We start from the raw sequence: 16,222 nt of genomic DNA on the forward strand, positions 1-16,222 counted from the left end.
GCTGCAATCTACACTGTGATGGTGTAGCAGTGCCTGAATGACACCACTGGCAGGACTCAAATATGGTACAGTAGATGAAGAGGCAGAAACAAGACATTGGCTTTATTGAAAGATGGAGGATTATATGCCAGAAATTAAGAATAACATGTTTTGTAATGACAACTTTAATAATATATACAAGCAGAGATAGCTGGAGCGTGTCACACAAGCTGCACTCCAGCTATGGCAATGCAAAGTTCAATATAAACAGTATAAACAATTTCTAGTACTTTCAGAATATTCTCTTCTAACTTCCCAGCTGGCTTTCAATAATCAGGCCATGCTGCTGCAGCATCCTACCTAAAGAAGCCTACATAGTTGAACACCGGTGTCTCATTCACAGTTTTGTAGAGCTTAGGAGAAAGCTTGTTAGCTGCTGCCTGGTCCTGATGTAGTGGAGCCAAGTTTGTTGATTTGGTTGAGCTTTTCCTTCAGGTTAACTGATCCGTCTTCTTCTGGATCCTGGCAAGTCTCGTTCCCACTTCTAATGTTGAGAGGTTACTGGTACCACAGCGTTGTTTCCTCTCTAAGGTTACAGTTGCTCAGGGAGAACTACTTGGCTGTGCTAAGAGCCTCTTTCCTTCTGACACGGTCCTGGTGATCAATCCTTCGGTAACTGGGCGCTATCTTCTCGCTTGAAGCAGTTAGTTCACTTACCAGTCTCTCATTGTTAGGACGCATTTATAGTCCTGCCTGTCTCTCACAGACACAAGGCTCCCTCTCCACTTCCTGAACTGACACTTTCTGCTCCTTGCTCAAAACCAATACACAGCAAGCTGCAGGGGATAAAGGACTAGTCAAAGTGCACACAAATCAGATAGGAGCATTGTCTCTTAAAGTCACAGCGTAATTCAGCTCTTAGAAGTGGCTGACCCCCTACAACAGGCATGATTCTGACTTGTTTATGTTCTACAGACAGCGGCTATCCTGCCTACCTTGGTGCTCGTCTGGCATCCTTCTATGAGCGTGCTGGAAGAGTACGATGTCTTGGGAGCCCTGACAGAGAAGGAAGTGTCAGCATTGTTGGAGCGTGAGTTCTGCTGTTTTATCGAATGCCTATTTTCTATGACTAGATATTGGTTGTGTTCATCACCCGCTATCGATACACAAACACCATCTCTTTTCATTTTAAAGTGATAATCCAGAAGACATCATGTCAATAGTAAACCACCACAGGTCCCACTTCCTCCACCTATGGAGATCTGCCCCCACACCTCACTACCACCACCTATGGACAACTGGACCAGGGAGTCATACACCCATGTACAACACAGACTCCCTACATGCCTGACACCTCACTGTCTCTACCTATAGATATCTGGACCAGTGGGTCATACACCGATGTTCAACACAGACCCCCTAAATGCCACACACCTCACTTCCTCCACCTATGGAGATCTAGACCAATGTGATGCACTGATATACAGCACAGATCCCCTAATTTCCCCCACAATTCACTGCCTCCACCTATGAAAATCTGGACTAGTGGGTCATACATCGATGTACAACACAGACCGCCTACATGCCTCACACCTCACTGCCTCCACCTATGGACATCTGGACCAATGGGTCACACACCAATGTTCAACACAGACCCCGTACATGCCTCACACCTCACTGCCCCCAATTATGATGATCTGGATTAGTGGGTCATACACTGTTATACAGCACAGATCCCCTAAATACCCCCCACATCTCACTGCCTCTAGCTATGGGCATCTGGACCAGTGGGTCATACATTGATGTATAACACAGACCATCTACATGCCTTCACACCTTACAGCCTCCACCTATGGAGATCTGGACCAGTGTGTCATACACCGATGTACAACACAGACCCCTTACATGCCTCATGTAACAGGGTCTCACAAGCTGGAGTACCTCTTTCAGTACCACCCCGTGTTTCCGGAGGTCCGCTCTGCGTTGGCTGGAGTCTGAATGAATGACGCTGGCTGGAATTCCTTGGTTACATGGGCGCATATAAAAGATCACTGCTTCTCCACGTATTTCCAGTCTGACAACACTTTACTCACAGGACTCAGAATATATCACACAGATACAGAGGGCAGGCCAATAGAAAAGCGGCAGGCCAGACATGCATTACAAAAGCCGCAGGTGGCCGGAGCCTGCCGATGTTTACTGTGGGAATTACAAAGGTGGGGGGAGGGCAGACAAAAGGAGAATATCGTGTCCCCTCTGCCCAGGGGCGCAGCCTGTGGGCTGATGCATTAGGGACATGCATCTCACATAGAACCTATTATACATACATATAACTGCACAACATATTCTGGGTGCTGAGTGGTTCTGTAACATGTAACACCTCACACCTTACTGTCTCCACCTATGAAAATCTAGGCCACTGGATCATACACCGATATATAGTAAAGGAGGTGGCGGAGACCCTCGGCTGCTCCCTCTCTCCTTCCCTGTATTTGATCATTAATGTGTATTGTCCTGTAATGTTTACTGTATGTATTAAGGTATGTGCTGTGTTTGCCTTGTCTTACTGTATCACCATTGTCTATTGCAATGTATGTAGTTTAGGGATAAGGAATAAATTCTTGGACTTTGAGTGCGCTGCCAGACGGATTCAATAACCACACAAGGTTAAAAAAGTTAACCCTTTAATCCCTACGCGTTTCGAAGCATAACTCTTCTTCTTCAGGGGTTGATACATGACTACAGAGAGCTGTCATCACATTTATACATACAGGATTCAAATTTGGCGCCCTCAGAGACACGAGGAGCGCCGCAAAGGTCAAAGATCAAAGTGATTCAAGCGTCAAGAGTTCATAAAGGTTAAACAATCCCTAATTAAAAATAAATCTTTATTATGTTTTACAGATAAAATAAAAAGAAGAATAGAAAAAGGATGATAAAAAATAAATAAAGAAAAACGAGAAAAAAATATATATATATGTAAAATGAACCCACGACGTGATGAAAAAGAAAAAAAGGGATCAAAGTCCAGTGAACACACCGCTACACCAGGGAGAGTGTTTGAATTTAAAAGAGAATTTATAATCCGACCATTGGTATGAGTCTCCAAAATAGATATTTATAAAAGTGATAATTAAATACTGAATGTGTATGTATGATTAAAAATACGCTAATGAAATTGATGTGAAAAAAATGAATAAAGATAAAAATAAAAAATATATATAAAAATAAAATGTGTCACTAGTTATTTTATTTCAAATTCCATGAGGAATCCGTGGCGTGAGTTGGTAGACAAAAGGAAAAAAGGAAAAAAGAAAAAAGAAAAAACCACAAATGGAAGAAACCAAGATCGCATACCGCTGAAGAAATGTTAAAAAAATATTATATATATTAAAAAAAGTCACCCAAAACAAGAACTGATTATTATAAAAAAACTGTATGCATGAAAAAAATTTTTTTGAACAGAAAAACGCATAATTAATTTCATTTCAGCAGTCTATTCGAGATGCGAGGTTCCAATAACACGAACCAGACAAACAGAAAAAAATTGTAGGAAACGAAAAAATGCAAAATAATGACCAAAAAACCAAGGGAAAATTAACACCTTAGTTTCCAGAACAATGTCACATTATATGAAATATGAACGAAAACAATACATAAAAAGTAAAAATTACGTCAAAACGCATGCATGAATGGATAAAAATATTATTAGATAAAAATATTATTATTATTAATATGAAAAAACGTGTAATAGATAAAATTATTTGAAGGATATATACACCCGTATTAGCCATGATAAATGAAAGACTATAGTATGTATAGGTAAGATTAACCCACTAAGTGGGTGTAAAAAATGTGCAAGAAAAAAAAAAATATATATATATATATAATATATATATATACATAAAAAAGAGAAATTATTTATTATTATAAACATATGAAAAAAATCTATGTGAAGAAAGAAAAAACAACGGAAATTAACCCTTCACCCCCAAATGAAAAAAAGGGGAAAAGAAAAATGATATGTTTTTTTCATATGTTTATAATAATAAATAATTTCTCTTTTTTATGTATATATATATATTATGTATATATATATATATATTTTTTTTTTTCTTGCACATTTTTTACACCCACTTAGTGGGTTAATCTTACCTATACATACTATAGTCTTTCATTTATCATGGCTAATACGGGTGTATATATCCTTCAAATAATTTTATCTATTACACGTTTTTTCATATTAATAATAATAATATTTTTATCTAATAATATTTTTATCCATTCATGCATGCGTTTTGACGTAATTTTTACTTTTTATGTATTGTTTTCGTTCATATTCCATATAATGTGACATTGTTCTGGAAACTAAGGTGTTAATTTTCCCTTGGTTTTTTGGTCATTATTTTGCATTTTTTCGTTTCCTACAATTTTTTTCTGTTTGTCTGGTTCGTGTTATTGGAACCTCGCATCTCGAATAGACTGCTGAAATGAAATTAATTATGCGTTTTTCTGTTCAAAAAAATTTTTTTCATGCATACAGTTTTTTTATAATAATCAGTTCTTGTTTTGGGTGACTTTTTTTAATATATATAATATTTTTTTAACATTTCTTCAGCGGTATGCGATCTTGGTTTCTTCCATTTGTGGTTTTTTCTTTTTTCTTTTTTCCTTTTTTCCTTTTGTCTACCAACTCACGCCACGGATTCCTCATGGAATTTGAAATAAAATAACTAGTGACACATTTTATTTTTATATATATTTTTTATTTTTATCTTTATTCATTTTTTTCACATCAATTTCATTAGCGTATTTTTAATCATACATACACATTCAGTATTTAATTATCACTTTTATAAATATCTATTTTGGAGACTCATACCAATGGTCGGATTATAAATTCTCTTTTAAATTCAAACACTCTCCCTGGTGTAGCGGTGTGTTCGCTGGACTTTGATCCCTTTTTTTCTTTTTCATCACGTCGTGGGTTCATTTTACATATATATATATTTTTTTCTCGTTTTTCTTTATTTATTTTTTATCATCCTTTTTCTTTTCTTCTTTTTCTTTTATCTGTAAAACATAATAAAGATTTATTTTTAATTAGGGATTGTTTAACCTTTATGAACTCTTGACGCTTGAATCACTTTGATCTTTGACCTTTGCGGCGCTCCTCGTGTCTCTGAGGGCGCCAAATTTGAATCCTGTATGTATAAATGTGATGACAGCTCTCTGTAGTCATGTATCAACCCCTGAAGAAGAAGCGTTATGCTTTGAAACGCGTAGGGATTAAAGGGTTAACTTTTTTAACCTTGTGTGGTTATTGAATCCGTCTGGCAGCGCACTCAAAGTCCAAGAATTTATTCCTTATTGAACTGTGGTACGGTTCCGCTGTGGACCGTTGGACGTGCAGCAGGCTGACTTACTATACAAGCTTTATTTTATCTTTGAGAAGGTGAGTTTAATACATTCAGTAATTGAACATTTTACCCGGATAAGACCCTATTGCGCTTTTGTTTCAACCTTCTAGTGAAAATAACCCTGTAGTTTAGGGATAGCAGAGGGTTAATTTAGGGGGCTGGGTCAGCAGCCTCCAAGCAGACAGGAAGTCCCTGTCTGCAGTTCAGTGCAGGAGCAGGCTGGCCAGTGGCAGGGTGTGCTCCCCTGCTGGAAGCTGGCCATACCACTGGAAGAGAAAAGAGCTGCCACTGGACTATCAGGCAATAGGCACAGGGACTGTGTGTGCCCCTCAAGAGACTTTTTGCCCCTGGAAGCTGACTGGAAGTCATTACCTCTGTTGCTGAAGCTGTTGCTGTGAATAGGGACAGTTGATGAATTGTTGCCCTCTTCTATTCTTCATCTTCATTAAACAAGTTGTCATTGATGGGCCCTAAAGAGTGTGACGTGTTGTGCATCCAAAGCATACCATTCCAATGTGGAGAGCAGCCATGATTCTGAGGTAACCCACTGTGACCTGGGGCTGGGACTAGACCTGCCCTTTCATGTACAAAGGGCCGGGGTGTTCACTGACTGTGTATCCATAGAGAATAAAGTGGATAGGCACATACCGTCCCGTGCAAAATAATCCTTTATTGTGGCATCAAGTTACCAACAGCAGGCAGATAAAACCATGGAGCAAGTACAGACGACGATCATTTTGCACATACATTGCGCTTCAACAGGTCAAGGGACGGGATGGTATGTGCCTATGAACTTTCTTCTCTGTGGATATACAGACTATTTTCATTTTGAAGTGGCACCCGTGTTCCCTGATGTGTGTGCAGCTTCATTAACCCGAGGTCATGCAGCTGTGCCTTTGTCCTGGTTTTTCTCTTCTATGGTATGTGATTTGTTCACTGACTGTGACCTGGTGGACTTGCCCGTGCCACCTTATTACAATGGGAAGATTGTGGAGTTAATCTGTGCTGCTGAATGATTCAAGGTCCAAAAAATGTAGCCATTCAGTTGTGGATTTATTCAATGCGATTCAAAGTACATGACTTCTTCATCAGGAACACCACAATGACAAACTAAACTAACCCTAACCAAACTCAGACATTTAGGCTCTGCTATAGTGCTATGTAATATAAAAAAAGCAAAAAGTTACAATATTAAACTGTAAAACAACAGAAAGAGCTCCATATTAAGCATCATAAGAGTCACTTCTGCCTGTGTATCATGTTTGTCCACTCCTGTCTTTTATCAAATTAGAGATTTTTTTTATTACAATGGTCAGTGTTTTACTCTTATGTCTGCTGTTTCAGAGTATCTCCACCTGGAGGTGACTTCTCTGACCCTGTCACATCGGCCACTCTGGGAATAGTACAGGTGAGGATCGTGCATCGCTCTGTCAGTCATTGTAACTGTATTTTGCAGCTAAGAGAGAGGCCCTTAGGCTATGTGCACATGTTGCGTATTCTGCTGCATTTCCGCAGCATTTTTGGCCCTGCGGAAACGCAGCAGTTCCGCAGACATGGTACAGTACCATGTTAGCCTATGGCATTTCAAATCCACTGTGCTCACGCTGCGTTTTTTTCCGCACGGTTTTGCTGCGGTTTACAAACCGCAGCATGTCAATTGTTTGTGCGAATTCCGCAGCGGTTTCACACCTTTAACATAGTAGAGGTGTGAAACCGCAGGGCAAAACCTCAGGCTAATCCGCAGGAAAACCGCAGGTCACTTTACCTGCGGTTTTACCTGCGGATCCGCGCGGAAAAACCCGCAGGTGAATCCGCAGCGTGTGCACATAGCCTTAGTCAATGAAAGCAAGTTTGGGTATGGTCTCTGGAGTGAAAGTCAACAGTGACCATCATGTCACAGGACTGCCAAGACAGATATGACCACCAATATCTGACAGTAGAATAAATTGGCCAAAAAAAAATCAAGAAATTGGGGTGGCAGATAGAAGCTGCACAGTGATCCGAGGTCATAGCAAGGGGTCTTGCTGAACCCCTCAAAGTGGCCTAGAGATGACTACTTTTAGACCTCTGATGGGAACCACCAGCTAAACTCCATTCTATATGCGGTGTGTTCCTCAATACTTCTACATGGTCGTGTTCCCTGGTTTACAGTCATCACTTCACCTCCAAATCATGAGTAACTAATCCTGCTAAACCAAACCCCAGAACTGTATATGTGTAATCCAAGGCGATAGAAATCCAAATTGTACAAAACCTTGACCCTAACAATCTTCTTCAGAAGTCCCTAATCAACTTAAACCCTTACTGCCATCGGACAGGATAGTACGTCCAATGGCAGTACCCCCTCTTAGATGTGGGCTCTGGTGGTGAGCCCGCATCAAAGCTGGGACATGTCACGTGATCGGGGGTCATGGGTTCGTCGGTATAACAACCAGAGGTCTTCTTGAGACCTCTAGGGTTGTTGATGCCGGATTGCTATGAGCGCCACCCTGTGGTCGACGCTCATAGCAATGTAGTAATTCTGCTACATAGAGGCGATCTGAGCATCGTCTCTATGTAGCAAAGCCAATCAAGTTGTGGCAGCTTCTAGCCTCCCATGGAGGCTATTGATGCATGCCAAAAGTTAATGAAAAATAGTTTTAAATATAAATAAAAAAAATATATAAAAGTTTAAATCACCCCCCTTTCGCCCCATTCAAGATAAAACAATAAAAAAAAAATCAAACATACACATATTTGGTATCGCCGCGTTCAGAATTGCCCGATCTATTGATAAAAAAAGGATTAACCTGATTGATAAACGCGTAGCGAGAAAAAAACGAAACGTCAGAATTACTTTTTTTTGGTCGCCACAACATTGCAATTATTGCAACTTTAGTGCAATAATGGGCAATCAAAAGAACATATCTGCATAAAAGTGGTATCATTAAAAACGTCAGATCGGCGCCCTCACCCAACCTGAGATCACGAAAAATGGAGACGCTACGGGTGTCGGAAAATTGTGCATTTTTTTTCTTTTTTTTTAGTAAACTTTGGAATTTTTTTTTACCACTTAGATAAAAAAGAACCTAGGCATGTTTGATGTCTATGAACTCATAATGACCTGGAGAATCAAAATGGCAGGTCAGTTATAGCATTTAGTGAACCTAGCAAAAAAGCCAAACAAAAAACTTTTTTTGCAATTTCAATGCACTTGGAATTTTTTCCCGCTTTTGAGTACACGACATGCTAAAACCAATGATGTCATTCAAAAGTACAACTCGTCCTGTAAAAAATAAGCCCTCATATGGCCATATTGACAGAAAAAAAAGTTGTGGCTCTGAAAAGAAGGGGAGCGGAAAAAGAAAATGCAAAATCGGGAAACGCTCCGGTCATGAAGGGGTTAAAGCACTCCAGAATTTTTTTTATTACTCAGGGTAATGGAAGTTCACCAGGCAAAACCAATGGCATCATCAGAATCCCTAGACAACGGTGTTACATCAGAATGATAACCAGTGGGTATCAGGAGACTGCCATCTCCTGTGTGGCCCTCATGTCTCTTGGGGTATTCACTGGTCACTGTGATGAATATGGTTTATTGTAAACTTCTTAGGAAGAGTACATGGCAGGCACAGGAGATTTCAGGTAATGTCAGTCTCATTTAGTTTTGTATTCTCATAGGTTTTCTGGGGTTTAGACAAAAAGCTGGCACAGCGGAAGCATTTTCCCTCGGTGAACTGGCTCATCAGTTACAGCAAATACATGAGGGCACTGGACGAATACTACGAGAGGAACTTTGCTGAACTTGTACCTCTCAGGACAAAGGCCAAGGAAATTCTTCAAGAAGAAGAGGACCTGGCAGAGATTGTCCAGCTGGTGGGAAAGGTTAGTGATGGATGAACCCCCCAGGTGAGGTCTACACATCACTGATGGTAAAGGTAAGCAGATAACTGGCTCGTTTTACATTAGTGATGCATATGTAGCCCATTTGAGATCTACACAACACTGGTGGGAAAATTGAGCAGACTACTGGTTTGTGGTGGGTTAGTGATGGATGGGGCCCAGGTGAGGTCTATATACCACTGGTGGGAAAGGTGAGAAGACTGCTTTTTTGTAGTAGGTTGATTTTGGATTTAGCTTAGGTGATGTCTATACACCACTGGTGGGAAAGGTGATCAGGCCACTGATTCGTGGTGGGTTAGTGATGGATTGAACCCAGGTGAGATGTACACACCACTGGTGAAAAAAGTGAGCAGACCACTGATTCATGGCATCTTAGTGGCGGCTGAAGCCCAATTGAGGTCTTCAAACCAGTAAAGGGAAAGGTGAGCAGACTACAGGATTGTGGTGGGTTAGTTATAGATGGAGCCCAAGTTCTCCACAGATATTTAGCTATTATATAAAGGGGTATGCTATCATGTGATTGCTGTATGACCCTTTCATGACGGCCATATGAAGGCCGTATAGACATTGTCCTAAGCCATACATTGTGTTCAAGTTCAGACTGGCCTGATAATGGACCTCAATATAGAAATATATTGGTCTTGCAGGTTGTTGCTCATGGCAGATACTTCTAGATATTGGACTTTTTCTATGCTTTAATTGTTTTGCATTTATCTGAATCCAGATTTTTCTGTTGTTGAATCTCAGGGGTTTTAGGATAAGGCCCAATGTCTTGATTTCAGGGTGTCATTTCTTAGAACGCATCTATGATCTGGAGTAAAACATGACTATGACACATGATAAGATTTAGTGCTGCCACTACCACAAGTGACAGAGACCCAGCAGCTCACTCTAACCCTCCCCCATAAATGTGAAGGCTGTACAATGTGATAAGTCACTGATGTCGTCTGTCCTCATTCCCACCCATAGGGTTCCCTGGCAGAAGCCGATAAAATCACATTGGAAGTTGCCAAATTGATAAAGGACGACTTTCTCCAGCAGAATGGATACTCTGCCTACGACAGGTAATGAATGTGTCCTTGATTTCTGATTCACCACCTTCTGCTAGTCATTTTCTGTCTGATTATGGTACCAGAGTTACATACAGTGGGGAAAATAAGTATTTGATACACTGCCGATTGTGCAAGTTTTTTCACCTACAGAGAATAAAGAGATCTGTAATTTTTATCATAGATACACTTCACCTGTCAGAGGCATAATCTAAACATAAAATCCAGATAGTCACAATGTATGATCTATTCTATTATTTCTAAACACTGTTTTTCGGTGATTCCTTTGTATCCCCGTTCATACTGCACCCACACACACAAATGATACACCATTTGAAAGGTAAACTTGCCCCCTTCAGCAAGAAAAGAGCAAAACAAACCACATATCCATGATTTGAACACAAAATACAGTTTAAACATTAATTTTCATAGATCTGCAGTAAGGAAAAATGACCTGCAGGTGGCACCACAGTACCACAAAGCACACTACTAACACATTTCTATACATGCACTGGTTTTTCGCTGATTACTTTGCCCCACACACACGATACACCATTTGAAAGGTAAACTTGCTACCTTCAGCAAGAAAAGAGCCAAACAAACCACACATTCACGATTTTGTCACTAAATACAGTTTAAACATTCATTTTCATAAACCTGCAGAAAGACACAATGACCTGCAGGTGGCACCTCACCCTGAAGACATTTTTTGGCCTCTACTTATCAAAACGATTTATTGTATTACCAGTCTACATATATAAATACCTGTCTGTGTTCATCAGCTCATGAAATACATTTACATTTGACCAGCTTGCTTTTTCTGAAATTGCCTGTGCCCCCGACGACCAATGTGCGAAAATTTCACACGGACCAAGCTAGTTTTTTACATAATTAAATTACATTTTATTGCATGAAATAGCTATTCAATACAATAGAACATCTTAATATTCTGTGTGTAATATAGGACAGGTCTCCTTCCCGTGAAATATAGGAGAGGTCTCCATCCATCCCATGTAATGTAGGAAAGGCCTCCAACCTGTTTAATATAGGGGAGGCATCCATTCTCTGTGATATAGGAGAGGTTTCCATTCTGTATAATATAAGAGAGGCCTCCATCCCCTGTAGTATAGGAGAGTCCTGCACCCCATGTAATGGTAGGAAAGACCTCCAACCCATGTAGTGAAGCAGAGGACCCCATCCTATCTATAATATAACCGGGGGAGCATCCCTCTGTGTGAAGCCTCTATAGACTGCGCAAGCGCGACGCGCCTGCGCAGTCTGGCTCCAGACAGAGTGAGGCAGGCAGCGGTGAGGAGTGTGTATGGCGCCGGAGATGGCGGTACCGTACACACTACATACTGCCATGTCCGACGCCATACATACATACTTACCTGTCCGGGAGGAGCGTTGCCGCGGTGCTTCTCTTCGCCTGGAGACCGGGGCTGGAGTGCGGCCGGAATCGTGCTGTGCATGCGCGATCCGGCGCCATTTTACTGAAGACACACTTGCAGTGTGTCTTCAGCAATATGGCACCGGACAGCGCTATGGGCATGCGCGATTCCGGCCGCACTCCTGCCCCGGCCTCCAGCAGAACAGCGCTGGAGCACAGGAAAGAAGGGTGAGTATAAATGTTTTGTTTTTTTTTTTTTTACTTTTAATAGGAGTGAGGGGACCATGCATACCAGGATAGGGGGGGTGAGGGGACCATGCATACCAGGATGAAGAATAGGGTGCCATGTGTGGTGCCCCTGAGGATTCAGTTGCCACAGAGTTACTGCACCTCCTCCTGAGGTGTGGTACCCCACCATCCAGGTAGGTTGGAGGCTCCTGACCACGCTCCAACACCTGTATCCCACACAACACAGTAGTTCAGCAAAGCCACATTGCGGCTCCCTGCTTGGAGTGTAGCAGAGCAACTTTGGTGGCTCCCTGTGTGGGGAGGAGGACCACCATATAGTGTTTGAGCCAGAACCAAGGGGACCGCCATCAGAGTTATTGAAGGAAGCACAACAGGGGAATTACAAAGGGAGACATGCGACTGAGGTTGTCAGGGCAACAGGGGGAGGGGCTAGGGTAAAAGGAGCAGGGGACGAGCTGAAGTGGCAGTTGGGGAAGAGAGGGAGTGAAGGCAGGACGCAGGGTGACTTGCAGGGGCACCGAGAGGAGCGTGCGAGGAGAAAGCAGCCGATATACCGACAAGAGAGACAAGAGAGACGTGAGAGACTGTGCCCAGAGACTGCTCCCCGCTCCCGTTCTGAGAGAATTATCCCCGCTAACCCCCGCCTTGGAGAGAGAGGAACTATACCTCCGGTTGTGGCCGTGAGTACCGGTAACCAGGCCTCAGAGACCTGGGCCCTTCCCCCCAGCCTTCCCCCATCACGCCGACTCGGCCATCATCGGCCTCAAGATATGCCACCTTGTCACAGGCAGGATTAAAGGCTTGCTACCCTGGCTTAGGAAGAGACTCCTTGGTAAAGGACGGCTACAGGCCTTTCTGGGGAACTGGGTCATCACCGCGCGCCACCTCCATCATTTACTTCAGGGCCTGTTGAGCCCCAACGGCATTGCTTTCTTCAGGGCATGTTGCACCCCAACGGCATTGTTTTCTTCAGGGCCTGTTGCGCCCCAGCGGCAGCGTTTCCTTCAGGGCCTGTTGCGCCCCAGCGGCAGCGTTACCTTCAGGGCCTGTTGCGCCCCATCGTCCTCGTTTCCTTCAGGGCCTGTTGCGCCCCAGCGGCAGCGTTTCCTTCAGGGCCTGTTGCGCCCCAGCGGCAGCGTTACCTTCAGGGCCTGTTGCGCCCCAACGTCCTCGTTTCCTTCAGGGCCTGTTGCACCCCAACGTCCTAGTTTTCTTCTGGGCTTGTTGCGCCCCAACGTTATCATTTTCTTCAGGGCCTGTTGCCCCCATCGACATCACTTTCCCCAGGACAGCCGCCTCAGCAACCTCAACGCGGCCACGCTACCGAACCCAGCAGTCCCTGGAAGGCTAAGTGAAACAATATTTGGCTAAGATTGTTGAGTCCCTGCGTGGACTGTTGGTGTTGTTCTTTATCCTTGTTTTGTTCAGCCTAGCCCATCGGCTAGAGTTATATAAAAGTAATTTTGAAAACCACCATTCGTTTAGTGTCTCATCACTGCATCCTGATACCTGTCCGACCCTACACTTGGCGTAGTCGGCAGGATGCAGTCTCCGAGCATAGACGGTGGTGGCGCAGGTCAGGGGAAAGCTGTAGAATCTGTAAATAATGAGGGTCCCCGTACTAGCATTTCATTGGGGACCATGCTGAACAACCTGCCTAGATTTTCCGGCTCCAATACTATGCTATGGAGCTGGACAGAGCGAATGCGGGGGCTCTTTCGGATGCACCCAATGACCCCTGACCTGGAAGCTGAAGTGGCACTCATGGCCCTAGACGGGGAGGTGCGGAGGTCAGTGATGTTGAAACCTCCGGGGCACCGCAACACTTTTGAAAAGTTGTTGCAGATAGTGGAACAGACCCACAGAGATCCCACTGATGTGGGAGAGTTAAGGACCCGTCTGTTTAGTCGGATGCAGGCAGAGGGGGAGACGATTACTCAGTATATGAATGTGCTCCAAGAATTGCATACGGCTATTGAAAGAAAAGACGGGGTAGGGGTGGGACCTGTTGACATTACCCTACGTGACCTACTGGTGACTGGACTGCGAGATCCACTGATAAAACAGGCATTACGAGAACAGATCAGAATGAATCCCCAAATAGACTTTTCAGAAGTGGGAAGTCAGGCACGGGTTCGGGAGCAAGAGCAGGGGATGGCGGTCCCCGTGGGGAAGGTCCGAGGTGTGGAGGCCTCCTCGAACACAGTTGAGGAACCCCAGTGGGTGGAGGAGATGAAGCGAGAATTGAAAAATATTAAGAGCGAGTTGGCTGAAGTAAAGAGAAGAACCGAACCAGAGACTGGACGACCCAGTGTTAATCCCGGTCCCTGGGGGTCACGTTCTCCGCGGGGTGGTCAACTTATACCGGCCCGGTGTTATGAGTGTGGAGAACCAGGCCACTTCGCCCGAGAGTGTCCGCGGCGTGGGAGATACCCACCCCGGCGGCCATTAAACTAAAGGGCTCCGGGCTGGGGGGACGCCGCTCGGAGCCGAAAACCACAACTTGGGGTGGTGGAAGTCCCGAAGATTTGATAGCAAAGTGTCCGGTAGTTTGGGCAGAAGTAGAGGGCCGGGCCGTCCGGTGTCTGGTGGACACAGGGTCCCAAGTAACCACTATGCCCGCAGCGTACTTTCAACGAAACTTTCAAGAGGCAGCAAGGCCCCAGTGGGGACCCATGATTAGACTAGTAGCCGCTAACCAACTGCCGGTCCCGGTTGCTGGGGTAGTGTGGGTGCAGATGACGTTGTGCGGTAAACCCCTCGGCCGTAGAGGGGTGGTGCTGACTCAAGGAGAAGCTGATCAACGACACCCCGTCACCCTAGGCATGAATATTTTAAAAGAGTTTGGTAACCTGTTGCTTAATGATCCCACACAAAGGACACTGAAGCAGTGGGGTTCTCGCACAGCTCAGGGACAGGTATTCCAGCAGCGGTGCGAGGTGCGCGGGTGCATCGGGACTGCCAGGAGGGTGAGGCTCTGGGTAAGGTCATCGCGTCAGCGGCACCCCTGCTTGTGCTGCCTCCTGGACAGACAGTGGTGGCCCTGCCAATTCGGGCCCCGATACCTTTGGAGGGCGTAGAGGTGCAGGTGGAGCCGTGTCACTCAGAGCACTTACCTCCTGGCATACTGGTGGCTCGTTCCCTCGCTACGGTGCGAAAAGGAACCGTCCTGGTCCGCTGCGTTAACCTTGAAGACCGAGATACCATTCTGAAAGCACGGACTGTACTGGCCAAACTAGTAAAGCCTTTAGAAGAAGTGCTGCCCGCTCCTGCGGTTCAATTACGAGTACACCCCGAGGATCCTTGGGAGGTAACAATACGAACTTTACAGGCCCACGAAGTCTCGACACAAGAGAAGGGCCGAAATATTTTGGAGCAGATGCGGGCCGAGCTTTCTGGACTAACTGCGGCCCAACTTTCACAAGTAAAAGCATTGCTGGGACAGTACCACGAAGTATTTGCTAGCCATGAGGACGACTTTGGGTGTACCACCGCCATCACTCATGAGATCCCCACAGCAGGAGCCGCCCCTATCAGAGAACGATATCGACAGATCCCGCCACAACTCTATCAAGAGGTGAAAACTTTGCTGGCTCAGATGCTGCAAAAATGGGTGATACGGGAAAGTCAAAGCCCTTGGGCGGCCCCCATCGTGTTGGTCCAGAAGAAAGATGGTACACTACGATTCTGTGTGGATTATCGTAAATTGAATGCTTGCACTATTAAAGACTCATACCCACTGCCCCGCATAGAAGAATCTCTGTCTGCATTGGGCAAAGCAACATATTTTTCGACCCTGGACTTGGCCAGTGGGTGCTGGCAGGTGCCCATGTCAGAAGAGGACAGAGCTAAGACGGCGTTCATAATGCCCATGGGACTGTTTGAGTTTAATCGAATGCCATTCGGGCTGGCCAACGCCCCCGGGACATTTCAGCGATTGATGGAGCGATGTTTAGGAGATCTCAATTTTGAGGCCACGTTGATCTACCTGGACGACATCATTGTCTATGCTGCCTCCTTCGAGGACCACCTGAAGCGGTTGGGACAGGTACTCAGCCGGCTGCAAAAGTACGGGTTGAAGGTGAAGCCTCAGAAATGCCACCTATTTCGCTCTCAGATTGAGTATCTGGGTCATGTTGTTTCGGCAGAGGGTGTGAGGCCGTCCCGAGAGAAGGTTGCTGCTATCCAGGAATGGCCTACCCCCGAGACGGTGAAAGACGTGCGGGCTTTTCTGGGGTTAGCTGGATATTACC

The 16,222-nt window shown here is 44.5% G+C and overlaps 1 protein-coding gene across 1 annotated transcript in view; it reads left to right on the forward strand.

Moving 5' to 3' along the window:
• LOC141055625 (V-type proton ATPase catalytic subunit A-like) overlaps nt 1-16,222 on the forward strand; it is a 210,287-nt gene that overhangs the window by 159,334 nt on the left and 34,731 nt on the right. Inside the window, exons 10-13 of the mRNA XM_073552273.1 lie at nt 955-1,069; nt 6,744-6,807; nt 9,060-9,263; nt 10,251-10,345. Of these exons, the coding sequence (XP_073408374.1) occupies nt 955-1,069; nt 6,744-6,807; nt 9,060-9,263; nt 10,251-10,345 (478 nt within the window). The remainder of the gene's footprint in view (nt 1-954; nt 1,070-6,743; nt 6,808-9,059; nt 9,264-10,250; nt 10,346-16,222) is intronic.

This window comes from Dendrobates tinctorius, unplaced genomic scaffold, assembly GCF_039654945.1.
Source record: "Dendrobates tinctorius isolate UK_male_01 unplaced genomic scaffold, ASM3965494v1 ptg000189l, whole genome shotgun sequence".
NCBI lineage: Eukaryota > Metazoa > Chordata > Amphibia > Anura > Dendrobatidae > Dendrobates > Dendrobates tinctorius.